The sequence below is a fragment of the Octopus bimaculoides genome, chromosome 14 (genome assembly GCF_046866305.1).
Source record: "Octopus bimaculoides isolate indiv1 chromosome 14, ASM4686630v1, whole genome shotgun sequence".
NCBI classification, from domain to species: Eukaryota; Metazoa; Mollusca; class Cephalopoda; order Octopoda; family Octopodidae; genus Octopus; species Octopus bimaculoides.
Genome location: NC_142941.1, coordinates 38,348,408 through 38,370,903, shown reverse-complemented (window position 1 = coordinate 38,370,903; position 22,496 = coordinate 38,348,408). Strand labels below are relative to the sequence as shown.

General features: G+C 34.3%; 1 protein-coding gene across 2 annotated transcripts in view; it reads left to right on the top strand.

Annotated features, from left to right (window-relative positions):
- LOC106875855 (protocadherin beta-15) overlaps window positions 1-22,088 on the top strand; it is a 124,531-nt gene extending 102,443 nt beyond the window's left edge. Inside the window, exon 4 of one of the 2 annotated variants that reach the window (XR_008265552.2) lies at window positions 21,828-21,970. Coding sequence is in view for 1 of the 2 variants with exons in the window: in XM_014924152.3 (XP_014779638.2) it covers window positions 21,828-21,998 (171 nt within the window). In the remaining variant the exon portion in view is untranslated. Of the gene's footprint in view, window positions 1-21,827 lie in introns of both variants that reach the window. The other variant, XM_014924152.3, reaches the window with a different exon arrangement.
- The last annotated feature ends 408 nt before the right edge of the window (window positions 22,089-22,496 follow it).

Below are 22,496 nucleotides of genomic sequence, written 5' to 3'. Positions count from 1 at the left end.
ACATAAAGATAAATGAATCATCTCCATGCACCTATGTAAATGGAACGAATGGTAGATTCATTGATACCAAACTTGCAGCCACAGCAGTGAAGCTTACACCATCAAATATTTTACCAATTATCTCTACCTTTACCCATATTGAAAACACTTATCAGCATCATTTGCTGGGATCAGGTGCCTTCATATTTTTCTGTTCACTGGTCCCATGGTGATGGGTATGAGTGCATGACTACATTTATAACAAAATATGTAGTCTTACAGTCATGTAAACACAATAGGGAGTCAGTGCATCCTAGGTAGCTGAGCTTTGTGGGTAGTTTCTTGGACACATTTTTTCGATATACGCAAAATCTACAGCTTATATATGACCTGTGTTATCACACATGCTAGAGCCGTGTTATGATTACTCAATGCATGTTAATCATAACATGGCTCATAATTAGGTGTACCATGTTATACAGATCAGTGATGAATGAATCGATGATAAACAAGGCAACATGTAATAGAAATGAAAAAGAGAGGGAAAGACAGACAATCTTGAAATTAAAAAGGAAATTAAAATCAATTACATATGAAAAGCAGTGGGGTGTGATTTTTAGTTGTGCTGTAAAAGCACTAGGGTGTCAAGCTCACACTCATTAAGTTTTGGGCTCAATTTTCCAAGCAGGTCACATAATGTATTTTACACTGTTCTGGTCTATTCAGATGAAAATGAGCTCTTGCAGTTGCTAGGGTTAACCTTGTGATAGACTGGTGTCCAATTCAGACTGCAACTTTGTTATCTCAGCTGTTTAAACACTTTAGAACCTGGATAAGCTCTGATGCCATGAGACTGTAGGCTTGAAGCATACTTTTTCTTAGACTAATAATTTCAGGCAGGTGACTTAGAAGTAAGATTCTTGCATTTATCATTATAAGATTGTGGTTTCAGTTGTTTGACCAGGCAGCACAATGTGTTTTTTGGCAAAACATATCATTTCTCATTACTCCAGTCCTCTCAGATGTAAATGAGCTCCAGCAATAGTTGACAAGTTAACCCTGCAACAGATTAGCATCCTGTTTCAAGGGAGAGTATTGAAACCTCAGTCACTTGTCTACCATGGAAACCAGGTCAAGCCTTAGCCTTTTGAGCTCTGGAGCTTACGAGAAAGGAAAGATAATTCAGACATGTTTCTGTCTGATAAACCTCATCAGCAAAGCATAGTCTAAACATAACTGCAAGATCTTAGAATGAATAGAGGAATTTAGATTTTCCATCAATGAAAACTGAGGGACAGAATAGCTTGAAAAATTGTTGTTTTGAGTTTGATAGTTTTTCAGAAAATTTTAATGATAGGTTTAAGCATTTAAATTCTTAAGTAATTAACTAGATGTATGACACCTTAATCTAACCAGCCTAGATGTTTTGTTGTTATAAGGATCCGCAAAATCATCATCATCGTCTTCATCATCATTGCTGCCATCTTCACTACCACTGCTACCGGCGCATCACCACCACCACCACTGTCACCGCCATTGCTGCTGCCAGCACCACCACCACCACCATTGTTGTCATCATCATTATCATTGTCGTCGCTGTCGTCATCATAGTCATCATCATCATCATCATCATCATCAACAACAACAGCATCATTTTACATCTGCTTTCCATGTTGGCATGGATTGGATGGATTCTTTTTGTCCAAATCGGTTCTAATTTAAAGATACTGCCCTCCCAGACAAGTCAGAAAACTCTCATCTTGCATGAAATGTTTCATTTTTGGCTTGGCTTCTATGGCTAGAAGCCTTTCCTGTTTTCAACCGATTTACAGAATGCACTGGGTACTGTTTGTTATGATAGCAGAACTAGAAAGATTACCATGTCTTTGACAAGACTAAAATATCCTGCTATCTCTGCACTGTCTGCTAATTTGCCAAACACTTTACAGAGAGTTCAGGGTGCATTTTATTATATATAGAATGTTGTGTTCTCAGCAAGACTAAAGACTGATTTTCTCAACCATTTGTTGCCTCTACTGAGTAGCATAATGTGACAGGGGGTAGCATGCTCTGAGTGATTCGTTTATGGGGTGGTGCTCTTCAGTCTGCTGTATATACCTGCATAGAAGTGGGGGCTCAGGACCAGGGGCAAATTCTGGAGTTGCACCCTGTGGCACATGCTCTTGCAACATTCCTGTCTCTACTCAACCATTAATCACTTTACAGAATGTATTTGATGCATTTTACCATGGAAGCAGCAGTAGTGAGAAGAGACGTGAGTGATGTATTAAAGAGATGAGTGGTAAAGAGATGAATGATAGAGGAATGAGTAATAGAAAGATGAGTGATAGAGAAGAGTCATACAGACATGAGTGACAGGTGAGAGATTAAGAAACGAGTGATAGATGAGTGACTGCGAAATGACTGATTTACTAGGTACAAAACTTTCATAGTGGCATGACTTGAGCTAATGTAGAGTTGTATCCTTAGAAATTAAAATCATGAGTACACATTCCTTGATTTAATTTTACCCTATGTTTCTAAATTATTGTTGACTTGTATGCATGTATGACTTGAATGCATGTACTTGTACTTGTTGACTTGTACTTGATTCTCTTTCTTGTGTGACTGAAGGTTCATTTAGTTTTATTTTAAATTGAATACTATTTTAACAAATTGTGTTGATAATTTTAACAAGTAGCCGTTAAGAAAATAGTTATTCTAAGCCAATTATTTTCGATTACTTTATTTCATATTTCTGCTTCACTATTAAATGACTGATTACTTTGCATAAACATTGAATTGGTTATATCTACATTATTTATAATAGATGTTAAGCTTAATTAGAGAGGCGATGATGATGATGATGATGATGATGATGATGAAGACGGTGATGACGATGATGAAGATGATGATGATGACAACAATGATGAAGATGACTATGACAACGATGATGATGATAATGATGACAGCGATGATCATAACAATAGCAATGACAATGATAACGATAACCACAATGATGACAATGACAATGATGACGGTGGTAGTGGCGGTGGTATCATTAGTAGTGATCATTCTGATGATATTGCGATGACAAGTAGCACTGACAATGAGTGAAATGATGACAACAACGATGATGATGATGATGACGATGACGGTGAGGATGATGACAGTGGTGGGGGTGGCAGCAACAGGGAACAGAAGAGATGGAGGAGGAGGAAGAAGATGGAAGATGAATAACTTCAATGGCTATGAGGATGCTGCTGCTGCTGCTGCTGATGATGATGATGATGATGATGATGGTTGTGGTGGAAACTCTGAATACGATAACACTAACGATGGTAATAATGAGACAAACTTCAAGAGAGAGAGAGAAAGCAAGTATAAAACTGAAATCAAATAGAACAAAAACACAACAATAATATACAAAAAAAAAAAGACCTGGTAAATAACATTTCAAGAACAACAATTAAACAAAAATGTCTTTTATTGAATTGCTAAATCTACAAGCTGGATTATTTATTAGTTACAGTTAATGAAATGCTAAAAGTATCAGAAAGAGCTTAGAATTTAGGAAGGCTCTATTCAATTACTTGTGTAATGAGATCATTCAAGGTGATTTCCATAATTTTTAAGTTGGCAGTATTGGGAAGAAATAAGAAAAGGCAGGTGCAAGAAAAGAAATAAGATATCTACAGGCAGCTAATAAGAAACTACAGATATCTACAGGTATCTTAATTTATTATTAATTCATTATTAAAAGGCACCAAGGATCTAATAAAACGAGAATCAGTATATTGTGTGTACATGTGTGGGAGTGTGTGTTTGTGCGATTCTCATTACAAGACTTACAACGGCTTAGAGTCTTAAGCAAAATAGTTCTTCCCATGACTGAAATGGTATAAACAAGCAAGTTTGGCAGAATAATTGAAGTGTCGAATAGAATAAAATGTTGAATTTGTTCTGACTGTCTGTTCTTGGAGTTCGAATACATTTTAGCTTAGGTTTGAAATATCAATATTTAGCAGAAGCAACAGAGTGACTCGAGGTCCGAGAGTTTCATGTGTTGGCACTAATCAAACTAGTAACAGGTTGAATGTCTGTGTGCTTTTATACCTATATATATATATGCAGCGTAGTCACTAGAAAAGTATATTTGGTTTTGCACAGAATATTGTACTAGAGAATGTCTGTGAAAACATAAGTAAATTAGAAGTTTGCTTTAAAAGTAAGTTGATTGTAAGATGACAGTAAAAGGTGTTTATTATTATTATTATTATTATTATTCGAGCTGGCAGAAACGTTAGGACGCCGGGCAAAATGCTTAGCAGTATTTTGTCTGCCGTTACGTTCTGAGTTCAAATTCCGCCGAGGTTGACTTTGCCTTTCATCCTTTCGGGGTCGATTAAATAAGTACCAGTTACACACTGGGATCGATGTAATCGACTTAATTCCGTTTGTCCCCTCTATGTTTAGCCCCTTGTGGGCAATAAAGAAATAATTATTATCATTATTATTATTATTATTATTATTATTCAGTAGTCTTAGGCGGCAAGCTGACAGATTCATTAGCGTGCTGAAAGAAATGCATAGCGGTTCTTCACCCATCACTGCGTTCTGGGTTCAAATTCCGCCGAGATCGACTTTGCCTTTCATCCTTTCGGTGAAACACTAGGTTCGATGCACTCAACTTAATCTCCTCCCGCAAGCTACCCTTGTGGCAAAAGTTTGAAATCATTATTATTCAGTAGTCTTATTTTTATCATACGCTTTCACTGCACTACAGAGTGCAGCTCTGTGTGCCTTGGGTATATGCTGTAGTTTGTTGTGATGCTCTTATTTTCACTGTGTTTAAAGTGTTTTATGTAGAATGTGTGTGGTGCCTAGTAGTGCTATTTTCTGTATGTTATATATACTTGTAAGTCCTGGGGTTATTAGCATGTATTTGTCATTCAGACAAATACATTCTACAATTTTATAAAAAAATGTTTGATAAAAAAATTAGTCTTTTATCATACTTTATGCACGCACCTTCTATTATTATTATTATTATTATTATTATTATTATTATTATTATTATTATCAACATCATCCTTCTTCTTCTTCTTCTTCTTCTTCTTCTTCTTCTTCTTCTTCTTCTTCTTCTTCTTTTCTTCTTCTTCTTCTTCTTCTTCTTCTTCTTCTTCTTCTTCTTCTTCTTCTTCTTCTTCTTCTTCTTCTTCTTCTTCTTCTTCTTCTTCTTCTTCTTCTTCTTCTTCTTCTTCTTCTTCTTCTTCTTCTTCTTCTTCTTCTTCTTCTTCTTCTTATTATTATTATTATTATTATTATTATTATTGAGGCGGCAAGCTGGCAGAAATGTTAGCACACCGGGCAAAATGCTTAGCAGTATTTCATCTGTCTTTACGTTCCGAGTTCAAATTCCACTGAGGTCTACTTTGCCTTTCGGGGTCAATTAAATAATTACCAGTTACACACTGGACTTGATGTAATCGACTTAATCCTTTTGTCCGTCCTTGTTTGTCCTCTCTATGTTTAGTCTCCTGTGGGCAATAAAGAAATATATTATTATTATTATTATTAATTATTATTATTATACGGGCAGTGGATCTTCATAATTGTTAGAGTACTAAACAAAATGTTGTGTAATATTTTTCAACTTTGCCCTTCGTCTTTCCAAAGTCAATAGAATAAGTATGGGTCAAGCACTGAAGAAGATTTAAATTCAGCCATCAATTTTACCTTAAGCATGACTCATCATATTTTAGATCTCAACAATTTTGAACGCAAATGTAAATGAAGCTCATATGATCAGTATATGAAATAACCAGAATAAGCAGTCGAAAAGAAGAGCTAAATATATGAGAGGAAGGAAAACGAAAAGCTGGTGAAAGTAAATAAAAAGAGAAGAATGATCAAATATAATTTTGATGTGAGACAATTGTATGAAAACGACTTTGTAAATATCAAAGAATTTTTACATTGAAGTTTATGATGTAGAAATATAATTCACACATTTATTGTGAGTTACACATTTTGAAGTCTGGTGGAAATATTAAAAATCTCAAAGAAACGAAATAATGATTTATAATGAGTTATTTCTACATGAGATAATAAAAGGTAGAACTGTGAAGTGGGTGCAGCATTTTGTGAGGAATTTGGCTTCTAAATGTGATCTTGCCGAGGTTCTTCTCAAATTAATTCACTTGATATTTGTAATATTGGTAGCTTCCATTTAGAACTGGGTATTGATGGAAACCCATATTCATAGATAATAGCTTTAATTTTGAATTATAGCTGAGAACTAGTGGAACAGCTAAAGTGTGTATCGTCTGAATCAGTTCTTGAGTTTGGCACCCCTCCCACCATCCTCTGGACCCTCCCAGCCCTATACACACAGGCTTATACAGCAGATCCAAATGTGCCACCTGCATAAAAGCATCACTCCACCATCACCACCACCACCACCACCACTCCCTTCATCTCCTGTTATGCTGCTACCTGCAACATAAGATTTAGATATAAAATTACTTAATCTGAAGTGAAATCTGCATTGTTAAAGCCAAGTCGTTGGTCAATGGTACACATACACACACGCACAATAGGTTTCCATACAGCTTCCTTCTACCAAATTCATTCACAGGGATTTGGTCGATCTTGGGCTATAATAGAAGGCACTTGTCCATGGTACCATGCACTTGGACAGAACCTGAAACCAAATGGTTGCAAAATGAACTTCTTATCTACACACCCATGTCTGTGCACATTTCAGATCCAATAGTAACACAGATAAATAGTAATAAAGAGACTAATAGATTGAGTATTGCAGTTAATTTGTTCAACTAAACACTTCAAGGTGCTGCTCGATCTTGATCCTAGTCCAATGGCTGAATTAATAAAGAATTTTGTAAAATAAATTTATTATTAATCTGGGGTTTGGAACATAAATTAACATGAAATTTTGAAGAAAGATTTTAATTTAGATTACTTTAATCCTTTTCTTACCATATTTCTTTTGAAATACACTATTCTCGTAGTTATTCTGATTTCAAATCTTGCCATGGTCAACTTTGTTTTTCATATTTAGAGATTGATAAAAAAATACCAATCTGAGATTGCTTCTGAAACAAAGGCAGCATTTCCCAACAGAAATATGGTTACAAAAAAGGTGGATGGAGCTAAATTAAAAATTTCCATCAAACTTTCATGTCAATTCATGTTCTAAACATCAGTTTAATAATGACAGATTTATTTTACAAAATACTTCATTATTTTGAAAATTAACTGATACTGAACCAAGGGTAGCGTATTCTAGAACAAATATGATATGGAACGGGTTAAAATGATCTAAATTAAAATCTTCCATCAAAATTTCATGTTAATTTATGTTTCACTGACCAGTTTAATACTCCCTTCTACTATAGGCCTAAGGCTGGAAACTTTGGGGGATGGGGACTAGTTGATTACATCAAACCCAGTGTTTCACTAGCACTTAATTTATCGACCCCGACAGGATGAAAGGCGAAGTCGACCTCAGTGGAATTTGAACTCAGAAAGTAAAGACAGACGAAGTGTCACTAAGCATTTTGCCCAGTGTGCTAACAATTCTGCCAGCCTACTGCCTTACACCACTTTAATAATAACAAATTTATTTTACAAAATTCTTCATTATTTTCAGAATTGTCTGATACTGAAACAAAGGCAGTATATTTCAGTACAAATATATTGTCTCAGTCATTGGTTGAGACCAAGATGGGGCAGCACTTGAAGTGTTTAGTCGAATAAATTAACCCCAGTACTTATTCTATTGGTTTCTTTTGCCAAAGTGCTAAGATATGGTGCTGGTAAAGCAATTGTTGGGGCCAAACAAACATGCACACACACACACACACAAAGAAAACACACACACTCACACACAAAGCACTCACAAAACACACAGACACTCAGCAGGGTTCTTTCAGTTTCCATCAACTCACAAGTCTTTGGTCAGCCCGAGACTTTAATAGAAGATATTTGCCCAAGGTACTGCACAGTGGGACTGAACCAAAGATCACATGGTTGGGACGCAAGCAAGGGTTAACGTTCTGATTTCAAATTCTGCCATGGCTTCCATGGATGACAGACTCAATTCATCACATGACTTAACACCACCAGCTGACATCATGAATGCATTTAGCAGAGCTTCTCCAGTTCAAGCATAACTTCCTTCTTCCCTCTCACCCTGTAAAAGACATTCAACACTGCTTTCACTCCTCACTAAAACATAAAAACAAAACAAAGTAAGCGATTCTACATGGCAGATAAACTTACCAAAGTCTCCATCAAATTCTTGTATTAATAAATTGTAGCTGATAGCAAACATTGCCTGTATTCTCAGATTCATGTTTGTACATGTTTGCAATTTCAAATGATTCATATCATCTTAAATGCTATATGTTAAGCTCTGCTCACCTTAATTAATCTTACTTACTGGTCCATACTGAATGTCTTACATACAATATTATTTTCATCATCATCTTTGTCATCATTATCATTGCAATCTTTATCACCACCATCATCATAATCATCATCACTATCACCATCAAAATCACGTGTACTTTCAACACAAATACTCACACACACACACACGCATATATATATATATATAAATATATATATATATATATACACACACACACACATATATGTATATATTATATGTATATATATGTATGTATATACATGCATATATACTCACATACACATATATAAATACACAAACACACACACATATATGATAGATTGCTAGCCACTACATATTCTTTATTTTCTCTCCTTGTTTCTTTTTGTGTTCCTTTCTGTGGAAGAGCGTAGGCTTGAAACGCTAAAGACTTTTTCACTTCTTGAGCGTTATACTAATACATCTGTTCGTTGTCTACATCACCTGTCTTTGTCTTTTGTTTATTTTGTGAATTCTCCCTATATATATATATACATATATACATATATACATATATATATACATATATACATACATATATACATACATATATATATATATATATATATATATATATATATATATATATATATATATATATACAGACATGTATATACAAACACACACACATATGTATAAGGCGGCGAGCTGGCAGAAATGTTAGCGGTATTTCTTCTGCCACTACATTCTGAGTTCAAATTCCACCAAGGTAGACTTTGCCTTTCATCCTTTCGGGGTTGATTAAATAAGTACCAGGTACGTACGGGGGTCGATATAATCGATATAATCCATTTGTCTGTCCTTGTTTGTCCCCTCTGTGTGTAGCTCCTTGTAGTAGTAAAGAAATAACACATATGTATATACATATATATATATACATATACATATATATGCATAAATATATATACACACACACATATATATATATGTATATACATATATGTATGCTTGTATATATATATATATATATATATACATGTATACACACATATATGTACATACTTACATCTACATGTGTATATATATGCATATCAGGGTACAGGACGTTAGAACAATAAACTACAGACAACGGAACGAACACATAGGAAAACGGAAGGCCATATATATATACACACACACACACACACACACACACACACACACACACACACACACACAATATATATATACACAGGAACACCACTGCAGTGAGTTAGTGCTATTTAAAAATTGTGAAGATTTGACAATTGGTGGCAGTAAGCAGGTACTTGAGGTGAATTATTTCACTTCAGTCTTGTTTGCAGGTCTAATCTATTAATTAGACAGCATTGTTCCCATCGTTCACAGCCTTCAAGTCTCGTGACATCTGGGATAAGTGGAGGGCCAAAAAACTCACTTCACCACAACTCTTTCTCCTTCCTCTCGTTCTCTATTCCTCTCTCTTTCTATCTATCCATCTCCTTCACACCCTCTATACTTCTGTTTCTCTTATTACATCTTACTACAATAATGGTATACTGAAGTCAACCATTACACTTCTATATAGAAGATGCTAACTATTTTCACTCCTACATTAAATAGTATTTCATCATAGTCTCCTCTCAGTAGATCCTCTTATTTAACTGGCAGGAAATTAAATTATGGAATATCTGGTTGAGGTTTATTCCTTGCCTATCATTCTCTCTCTCTCTCTTTCTCTTTCTCTCTCTCTTTCCTTCTCTCTCTTTCTTATACAGTAATTCTTTCATTTCAAGTTAATTGTATAATGCTCTTCACTTGCCAATCTAACAACAAACTTCAATTGCTTGGCACACATGCACATACATGCAAATGCACACACACACACACACACACACACACTTACACACATCATTATCCCTATCATCACAAAATAGTCATCATTCTCATCATCACCATCATCATTATCGCTACCATCACCACCATCATCACCATTATAGTCATCATCATCTTCATCATCATCACCACCATCATCATCATCCTCATCGTCGTCGCCGCCGCGGCCACCACCACCACCATCATCATCATCATCCCTATCATCATCATCATCCCTTTCATCATCAAAATCCCTATCATCACAATAAGATTGTCATTCTCTTCATCACCATCATTGTTATGACCATCATCACCACAATCACTACCATCATCACTATTTTAACATCATCTTCTCTTTCATTATCATCACCATCATCATCATCGTCATTGTTATTATCATCAACATCATTATTTAACAGAACAGTGGATATTGCATTGCAGTATTTCATTTTTATTTCCTTTTAATGCTATGATTTCAAATTCCACTGAGATGGATTTTGTCCTACATCCCTTCTTCAGACACAAGAAAATGAAGTACCAGTAATACACTGAATATTGTTTCAATCAGCAATACCAAGTCTTATAAATTTGCAAATTAAATTTGCTAATGACAGAAACCAATATTATCAATGTTATTGTTTTCAGATTAAAAATGTTTCTTAAGTCTATTTTTCATTCCCTCTTATACATAAATCAATGAGAGAAACCTCTACATGGTCACTAAAATTAGTGGAAATAGCAGTCAAATCTTCCTCAAATCACATACCATTTTTATCTTGTTATATTTTAAAAAGTGAAGTAAGAAATATTAGAAAGGCAGTGAGCTGGCAGAGTCATTGATATATTGGACAAAATGCTTCGTGGAATTTTTTCCAGTTCTTTACATTTTGTGTTCAAATCCTGGCCAAAGTCAATTTTGTCTTTCATCCCTTCACATTTTGATAAAATGAAGTATCAGTCAAGTATGGGTGGCAGTGTTGACATAATCAGCTTGCATCCTTCTCTCAAATATGCTGGCCTTGAATCCTGCAATGAACTGTTGTAGGGCTCAAAAATGAAAAACAAAACAAGAATTATTAAATACTGCAAATCTGAGACATACTCATTTGAAAAGATGAGAAGGCCACGGTTAGAAAACCTGTGATTTGTTTCAGTTTCCTCTCATTTAACCCATTAACTTTCAGATTCCTTTGTCAAATGCATTGTTTCTTTATTTACATTATTTTGAATTAATCACACAATATCTTGTAGCTTCAAAATTTCAGTGGTGCATTTGTATATCTTTAAAATGACATTGTAGGGAAAGTGTGAGAAGTTGAATCTGGTCAGTTTTTTTAACATAATGCAGGTAGAATATTTGGGCCTGAAATGGCCAGATTAAATGCTAAGGAGCTGAACTTAAACAACAATGATGCTGATGACGCCATCTACAATGACATTGATGATGATGACGCTGATGACGCCGACAATGACAACATCAATGCCGACGCTATTCACACTGACGCCAACGCCACCAACGCTGATGACAATGCTCATGCTGACAACTCCGAAGACACTGACGTCAATGATGCAGATGACGCCAATGGTGACACTGATACCACTGCCGCCACCACCACCGGCAATGATCTATGTTATTTTAATCTATAATAGACATTTCATTCTAATTCTTTACATACATTAATCTTAACTTAAACTCAGTAGCTTGATATTAGAAACAATAGAAATTATTCTTACCCACCTTCTTTTTGATTAAATATGCTGTCTGTACATTTCAATTAATTTTGAAAGTAATCAAGAATTTGGATAGATTTAGTAAAATTATTAATATTTTTTCATTAGTAAACCAGTACTTGGAAAGCAACATTGAATTCTGATATTAACACAAGGACACATCTTTCTTTTGCTGGGTGCTTAGGGAAAGTTTGTTTGGGGGTTAGTCATAAAAATAGAGCGCATAATTTGACTGCAGAACAAAACTGCAGAACTTGTGTCTACAATGGAAACAATCCTTACAGATTAAGTCCCCTAATATGGCCAGGTAGATGAAATATCAGATTACCAACTGACGTACTATGAGTTTAAAATCTCTGAAAGGATTAATGAACCCTTCTGTTAAATCCAGAAACATTTTATTCCTTATACCCTAAATAATTGAAAATATTATGCCAGGTTTCCTATCTTTAATCCAAACTAAGGATTAAAAAAGAAAAAAACAGAATAAGTGCCATGTTTGATGATTTTTTTTTTTAGATAAAAACAGAAATTCTGCTATTAAATATGGTTTCTTAAAAGTAATAAACATTTTTAGCTGCAATCAATTTCTCACAAGCTTTTGCTAGTGAGAAGTGAGAATGTCTGGTTTTCAATCACGGATTCCATTATTTAAATACCTTACTCCTAAATTACACCAGCTATTAAATGAATGCAATAAATAAATCTAGAAAAATCATACATTTTTATCGTGCGTTAGAATCCTTTTTTTTTATATCTGTTTAGATATAAATGATTTCAGCCTGAGGGCATAACTTCTTCGGTAATTATCCTGTTTTTGTTGCTACCTTCTCCTGTCTTGAAGGAAGTTGCAACCATCAGCATCACCTCGACTTTCTCAATTAACACAAAACTATTTAAATGATTTTATTTCTTGGCTTTCTTGTAATATAAAGCTTGTTAAAAATTGAAAAAAAAAATTCTCTTTCCTTTCTATTTCTGATCAAGATTACATTTATTTCCTCTTTCCTCTCCTTTAATCAATTTTATTTTTATGTCAAGGATTTCTGTTCCTTTCTTTTCCACAGATTTTTCTGTACTCATAAAGAATAGATCCAATCAGATTTGAAAATTAGCATCTGTTTTTCAGTGAATTTCTTACAACAATTAATTTGTACCATGTAAGATTTAAAATGTTTCTCTGTCTTGTACATTCATCCAAAGAATTTATGTATTTTATTACATATTGACTTATCTGCTTTTATTTCATTTTATTTTACATTCTTGCTTCCAATGTTAATAATTGTTTGCATGACACCAAATCAAGTTTGTAGCAGAGATTTAAAAAAGAAAAATATCAATATCATTAAAAAGCTTCATCTATCTTTAAACATAACCCTTCTATGACCATGCTTCAAGAGAAAACATGTAGCCCATGTGTTTCTGTTCATTTTGAAAATTATTTAGAATTTGTTGAGCTTAAAGAAAATAACTAACTTAGCATTATTTAGTTAATATTTGGAATGTAACTTAACACAAAATATCTCATGTGAAATTATAATTGTGGATTTTAATTTACATACAAACATTTTCAAATGTCTGATTTTAGAATTGTAGGACCAGAGACCGTCACAAAAGGATAATTATTAAGAGTTAGATATATTATATTTATTATATTTAGCTTAATTGCTATTTGCTAATTACTTTGTCCCTGAGAAAAATTATCAAACACCTATTGGTTTGGGTAATCCAACTTTATTAGTTGACTAAATTTGGAACTAACCATTACAGAAATATGTGTGCAGTCATTCAGTCTGCAAGATATGGTAGGCAAATCACTCTCAAATCACAGTGCAAAGTCCTAAAAGGGACACATTTATAATGAAGCCCTAGTTGCATTACATCTGGAGATACAACTGGATGGTCAGAGCTGGAATGCCTTTGATCATAAGTCAGTTTGATCAGGGTTGATATGGAGGGATTAACCCAACAATAACAACTAAACTTGTAAAGATATTTCAAAATCTATCTTTATCTAATATTATTGATATAACAGATTTCTAACCTTTCTAATTCTTTGAACTCAATGAACCAAATAACTCTCTATCTCTCTCTCACACACACAAACACATAAACACACACACACATACACCTCAGTATTCACTGTAGGCACCACCACCATCACTATACAGCACCACAATATTAACTATAACCCTCACATTCGACATTCTGTAATGCTACATTAAAACAAACCACTGAAGTAACATCTATATAGTCACATGACTTGTCCACTCGTTCAATAACCATTCAGCCATCATCAAAAGTGGTCGCTGCAGTTATGATGTCAGCATCAGTGACATCATCAACATTATGGTTTTATCTGGCACAGCATCCTGCTATTTGGTGTAGCCACTGGTCAACTCCTTTTGTGTGATTCAACATCTTGAGATCATTATTCACCACTTCATCTCTAATCTTCTTCAGTCATCCTCTTCTACTGAGTCCTTCTACATCAATTGCTTCACAATTCTTTAAACCAACAGTCATCCTCTATGAACATCAGATGTCCAAGCCAATTCAGTCTTCACAATATATGTATGTATATCTATATATGTGTGAGTGTGTGTGTGTGTGTGTGTGTGTGTGTGTGTGTGTGTATTATACATAAATGGCAATTTCTCTGTTACCATCTTGTTGCTTACAGCAGTAAACCAATCTTGATGAAACTCTGTATACATGTTAAACTAACATCCAGTTAGATTATATGCTAACTTGATTTCAATAAAAATCTATATTGGGCCCCCTAGTGGGGTTGGATTGTTATTTGATAAAATGAGACAAGTGCAAAGAGTGTTACTGCAAGAGAAATGTGGTGGCATAGTGAGTGTGGCTGATATCAGGGAGGGGGAGAACAGCGTTGTGTAAGTGATAAATATGGAGTGACAGTGGAATGGTAATGTTAATACAGCTGTCATTCAGATATACATGCGATGCTGCATACATAGATACATGCATACGCGTGTGCGCACATACACACACACACACTAAACACACACACAAATGTACAAACACATAACTAACTTTTAAAATGCCAAGGAAGGGAAAGAAAGGTGGGTGTGAGGAATATGTAGCTTTAAGGAGAGAGGGGGTAGGTGGCTTTTCTGCAGTCCATCGCAAAAAAACACTCACACACAGACAGACACATACACATACATACATATGTCTACTATACACCATTTTAAACTCCTAATTACCCGTGTGTACGTTTGTAAATGTCTATGTGTGTGTTTCAGTGTATGTGTGTGTTTCAATGTATGTGTGTCTATGATATTCTATAACTGCCTGTCTGTATACTTTTGTAGGGTCTTCCCTGTTGCAGTCTCATACTGTGAAATTTTAAAATTACATCAAAATTTTCAAATTTGGTGTATTGAAATAATTTTCAACGTTAAGTTTGATTTTATTTATTTGTCCCAGAAAAATTGCAGAAAAATGTTACAGAGGTTTAAAGTTTAATCAATTTTACCTAATAAGAAAACAAGATCTGGAAGCTGGCATTTTCGCATGATAGCTGTCTATCACAAAATAAAAGCAAAATCATTCTGAGGAGGAATTTTTATAAAAAAAAATAAAAGTAAAGCATTATGATGACCAAAGCTGTAAGAACTTCTGAAGTTTTTATAAGTTTAAATGAACAAACTCATATGAAATGGTCAAACAGACATGTAAATAATTTAAAAAGGAAAATATCCTCGATGAAGGGTTTTGTGAAAAATTGCAGAAATCTGTCTGATCAAGAGGCCTGTTTGTCGGGGAAGGCATGGTCTGACATGGAATAAACAAAAATTTATACAAGTCATTCTATAGTAAATATTGCCCAGCAGCAACAGGCTATTCAGCTAGTGTGTGTGTGTGTGTGTGTGTGTGTCATCAGTGGATCATATATCTGAAAAAGAAACACACTCTAAACATTAGAATAGTAATGGATTTATAGAAAGTAAATAATATTGCTGGTCATAGAGTGACCAGTAGTTTTGCATCCATTATGTGCTTAGCCTTATAGATGACTCATCAGACTCTACTGGCTGCAGACATATAACCTCTTTTCAAACTGGAGATAGAAAACTGTTACAGTCAGTTGATTTTGTAAACAGAAACATATATTGTCTGATCCTTAAACAGGATGTGTTATCACCCTTAAAGCAGTCTTGTCAGCAAATTTTTATGGCCCTAAATGACAAACACGGAATCCTTGCCCTTAAATTGTTTCCAGTCAGCAACTATTTTTACAGCCTAAATCAATGAACAGGGAATACCATGGTTGCAGTAAGTAGTGTTTAGAATACAGTCAAGAGCTGTAGGGTCTTTGTCTGCTCTGCTATGCAAAGTTTGCATCATCTGCTCCTGTCAATATAGAATCCCAGCTGCTCTAGGAGGCTCCATTTAATTGTGCATGGAGTTCCTTCATCTTTAAGGTGTCACATATGGCTGGCCAGGGACATGACAGAACATCTTCTGGAATCCTAAAAGAAGATCTAAGGTTGTACATACATTGCTTAACGGCAGTTTGCAGCCAGACCAATGTATCTCCAAATTTGAGTGTTGGTTGTGTTTTTGCTTCTGGTGTTTCTTCCATTGGCTCTAGAATTGATGTTGCTGCTGCTGTTGCCAGTGGTGTTGGTGCTATAGTCATAGCTGTTGGTGTTAGTGTCTCTGTGACTTAATGTGTTGTTGCTGCCACTGCCCCCACTGCAGCTATTGTTGTTGTTATTGTCGTTGGACGAGCTGCTGTTGCTATTGTCGTTGGACGAGCTGCTGTTGCTATTATTCTGCTTGTTTGGACTGAATATTACCACAGCCTTATATACAACCCCCTTGACCTCAAATTAGCCTCCTACTGGGCTATCACTGTATTTCCTGCATGAGCAACTGGCCTCTGCTCGAATTTTTGGAATGCTCACTAAAATTTTTTTGATACATACATACATACATACATACATACATACAAATATATATATATATATATATATATATATATATGCTTGTATGTGTGTGTGTACGTACATATGTATATGTGTGTACATATGTATATGTGTGTGTATTTGCCATGATAGATCGCTAGCCACTACACATTCTTTTTTTTCTCTCTTTGTTTCTTTCTGTGTTCCTTTCTGTGGAAGAGCGTAGGCTCAAAACGTTAAAGACTTTTTCACTCCCCGAGCATTAATACTAATACATCTGTTTGTTGTCTACACCACCTGTCTCCGTCTTGTTTTTTTGTGAATTCTCCCTATATATATATATATATATATATATATATATATATAGTATGTAGATAGGGTTATAATCTAAGCAGTGTCCTCATGAAGCACATCTGCCTACTCCAGTACTCCAAAATTGTATGTGGGTGTCATATTTGTGTGAAGATTGACCTTAAATTAAAGTTTAATCCAAATATAAATCTTGTATTATTTGGTTCTCTGTCTGATAAATTTCTTAATAGATGTCCTACATGTCTTTTTTAAGTTGTTTTAGCATGTACAACTTGTAACTCCTATTGGGAGATGAAATACATATATTAGTGAATAAATAATACCAAAAGCTTTTCCCATTATCTCCTGTTTTGATATACATATATGTATATATATATATATATATATATATATATATATGTATGTATGTATGTGTGTGCATATGTATCTATGTGCGTATACATGCACATGCACACACACACTTGCTTTACATAGTTATTCTCTTTGTTCTTTTCTAAAGATGAAAATTTTCATTTTTCATCCATGTTCAAAATTTAGGTTTTTCTTTAGATAACAATCTGGTGACAGTTAACATTTTTGTTTTTAGAGTAATACTGCAAATATATATATATATATATATATATATATATATATATATATATATATATATATATGTGTGTGTGTGTGTGCGTGCGTGTGTATATGTACATACATATATAGAAAATAGAAAGATGAGATTCACACGTTTATATTATATTTATCTGAAATATATTTAATTTGGTAAATATTCTTAAAGTTTCTTCTATCACTTAACAAATGTTTCACATTCAACTAAATATTTCTTTTAAAGATAACATTAGCAGGTTTATGGTTCTTCTCAGTGTACATCATTATTCTTCAGCCTAATTATTTCATGGTTTTATAAATATTTTTCTAGTTATCAAACATAAATCTTAGGCCAATTTTTTTTATCAGCTCACTTCCATTTTAAGAGCTGATTGCTGTTTAAAATGAAATAATATCAGTGCCATTTTAGTACTTCATTTGCTATTGTCCCTAACTTTTTTTAAAAATAAAATTAGAAACTGTTGGAATTGTCTTTAAAACCCAAAGATATTCTTCAGTAAGAAACTGGAGTCCTGAAGCTATTGAATTAATGAAGCACAACCCTCCCCACCATCACTACCACACTGGGCAAAATGCTTAGTGGCATTTCATCCATGTTCTGGTGAACAACATTTACTAGGTTTCATGAAATTTCTCCATAAAGACTGATCTTACTATTGGAGCAAGGACACCAAATATGATCAGGGTGGTATTTTCTGCAGGTCAGCAATATGTGTTTCAGTTCAAATATCCTTTGCATTTCAGGCCACAGTTTAGATTGTTATGCTGAGTACACCAATTACCACTGGAACAATTGTCACCTTTGTGTTCCACAATCACTTCATATTTTTTGCTAAGTCCTCTGTTTTTCAGTTTTCTCAATTTATTTCCTGTAGCATAGCAAAGTTTATGATCTTATATCTTTTTTTTTTTTTCTTGTCATTGATCATATTTGGTGTCCTTGCTCCAATAGTAAGATCAGTCTTTATGGAGAAATTTCATGAAACTTTCTACTAAAGGCACAAGGCCTGAAATTTTGGGGGAGAGGACTAGTCAATTATATTGACCCCAGTGTTTCACTGATACTTAATTTATCAACTTAGAAATGATGAAAAGCAAAGTCTACCTTGGCAGAATTTGAACTCAGAACATAGCAGCAGAGGAAATACTGCTAAGCATTTTGCCCAGTGTGATAACGATTCTGCCAGCTTGCTATCTCAATAACAATAATAATAATAATGATGATGATGATGATGATGATGATTTCAAATTTAGGCTCAGTATCAGTAAATTCAGAGAGTGGATAAATTTATCACATCGACTTCAGTGTCCAACTGGTACTTATTTTATTGACCCAGAAAGGATGAAAGGTAAAGTTGGCCTCAGCAAAATTTGAACTCAGAACATAAAGATAGACAAAATACTGCTAAGCATTTTACCCAGTGTGCCAGCTCCCCACATTCAATAATCCTTTCTACTACAGACACAAGGCTTGAAATTGGTGGGAGGGAGATAGTTGATTACATCAACCCCAGTACTCAGCTGGTACTTAATTTTCAACCCTAAAAGGATGAAAGGCAAAGTCAACCTTGGTAGAATTTGAACTCAGTGGCAGATGAAATACTGCTAAGCATTTGGCCTGGTATGCAAACGATTCTGCCAGCTCACCACCTTAATTTGATAATAATGATAGTATTGATAATAATAGTTATAATAATAATAATAGTTATAATAATAATAATAATATATTGATAATAATAGTTATAATAATAATAATAGTGATAATAATGGCTTCAAATTTTGCCACAAAAGTGGCAATTTTGGGGGATGGGATGAGTTGACTACATCAACCCCAGTGTTTCACTGGTACTTAATTTATCGACCCTGTAAAAATGAAACGCAACTGAGTCTATGTTCTGAGTTCAACTTTGCGTTTCATTTTTACAGGGTCGATAAATTAAGTACCAGTGAAACACTGGGGTTGATGTAGTCAACTCATCCCATCCCCCAAAATTGCCACTTTTGTGGCAAAATTTGAAGCCATTATTATGACTATTATTATTATTATAACTATTATTATCAATACTATCATTATTATCAAATTAAGGTGGTGAGCTGGCAGAATCGTTTGCATACCAGGCCAAATGCTTAGCAGTATTTCATCTGCCACTGAGTTCAAATTCTACCAAGGTTGACTTTGCCTTTCATCCTTTTAGGGTTGAAAATTAAGTACCAGCTGAGTACTGGGGTTGATGTAATCAACTATCTCCCTCCCACCAATTTCAAGCCTTGTGTCTGTAGTAGAAAGGATTATTGAATGTGGGGAGCTGGCACACTGGGTAAAATGCTTAGCAGTATTTTGTCTATCTTTATGTTCTGAGTTCAAATTTTGCTGAGGCCAACTTTACCTTTCATCCTTTCTGGGTCAATAAAATAAGTACCAGTTGGACACTGAAGTCGATGTGATAAATTTATCCACTCTCTGAATTTACTGATACTGAGCCTAAATTTGAAATCATCATCATCATCATCATCGTCATCATTATTATTGTTATTGAGATAGCAAGCTGGCAGAATCGTTATCACACTGGGCAAAATGCTTAGCAGTATTTCCTCTGCTGCTATGTTCTGAGTTCAAATTCTGCCAAGGTAGACTTTGCTTTTCATCATTTCTAAGTTGATAAATTAAGTATCAGTGAAACACTGGGGTCAATATAATTGACTAGTCCTCTCCCCCAAAATTTCAGGCCTTGTGCCTTTAGTAGAAAGTTCATTATTATTATTAACATTCAAAAGTTATTACATACTACTTCAATTAAGAGGATCGTTATCCTGAGATTTGGGAACAACAAGTGTTCTCAAATAGCAAGAATCATTCATAGAATTCTTACAGAATACAGGGTGGTATTTTCTGCAGGTCAGCAATATGTGTTTCAGTTCAAATATCCTTTGCATTTCAGGCCACAGTTTAGATTGTTATGCTGAGTACACCAATTACCACTGGAACAATTGTCACCTTTGTGTTCCACAATCACTTCATATTTTTTGCTAAGTCCTCTGTTTTTCAGTTTTCTCAATTTATTTCCTGTAGCATAGCAAAGTTTATGATCTTATATCTTTTTTTTTTTTTTCTTCTCATTGATCATATTTGGTGTCCTTGCTCCAATAGTAAGATCAGTCTTTATGGAGAAATTTCATGAAACCTAGTAAATGTTGTTCACCATCACTGCATCTAGCATGTGTTTATACCCTTTTTCTGTGACTTGAAATCCACAAACTTAGCTAAGATCTCAGTGAACTCTTTTCGTGACACAGACATACTATACTATTATTATTATTTTTCTTTTCATCTCAGGTTTTGTTGGAACTCTTGGAATCTTGCATGCACAATGGGCTTTCTGCCTGCAGCTTATGGTACCATGCTATCTGTTCATTTCAACTATCTAATACTCTCCTGATTATTCTGGCCATGCCAAGGAGGCAAACTTTTTGCAACTTTTATACAGGACACTCTATTCTGATTTCCTTTATATCCTGCTTGATGCCTTCTAATACTGTCCCCAAGGACCCAACAATAATTGGCACTACCTTCACCTTCTTCATTTCCCATAGCTGGGCTATTTTATACTTAAGAGGGTTGTATTTATCTATTTATTTGCCTTCCTTCTTGACTATTCATGGGTCAAAGGGGCATGCAACATCAATTATATAACATATGTGGTGCATCTTGTCCAGTCTATTGTGCTCTAGCATATTCTTATCAGTGTTGTTGTTGTTATTATTATTATAAACATCACATAATACACAATATCATGAGGTTGCTGATTGAAGATATTGTATCTACCGGAAGTTTGTGCTGTCTGTCAAGTCACAAGGACCTCAGACAGCATTATTATTATTATCATTATCATTATTATTATCATTATTATTATCATCATCATCATCATCATCATTATTATTTTTGTATCTGTTTCATTCAAAAACTCATCCAGGAAAATGCAGACAGTAGAGATTATATCAAGGGAGGTAATGGTCCTTTCAATGAAATGCCAACAATCTCTGGACATGCTGAGAGTGAACATGACTGGAGTGAGAGAGCTACTGTCCAGTATGAAACTTTGCCAGGTACTATTTTATTTATTTATTTATTTTTGCTAGTATAAGTCATTAGACAATGGCCATGATGAAATACCATCATCAATATATGCTTATATACTTTTAGTCAACATATTTACCCCAGTATTTCATGGTGCTAATTCTTATTGTATTGATTTCATTTTGTTGCGAGGCTAAGTTTTACCTTTCTTGACACTGAGGAATGCAACATCGATGTACACCAGTAAACATACACACAGATATATGCATAGATGCATGCACACATACTCACAGATGAAAATTCACACAATCCAGGCATACTCTAGAACTTGAAACACAAAATTTTTGAATGCTGCCCTCATGAGTACAAATTTGTTTTAGTAACATGGTTGTATGTGTTTTTATATTATTAATAAATTCATAAAATTATCAATAATATTCGAAGGAAATCAATATTTAATATTTAAATTTCGAAAGATATATATCCAATATGACATGGTAATATAATAAATTTAAAATTTAAGATATACGAAATATAAATATAAATATATATAAAAATATGAATG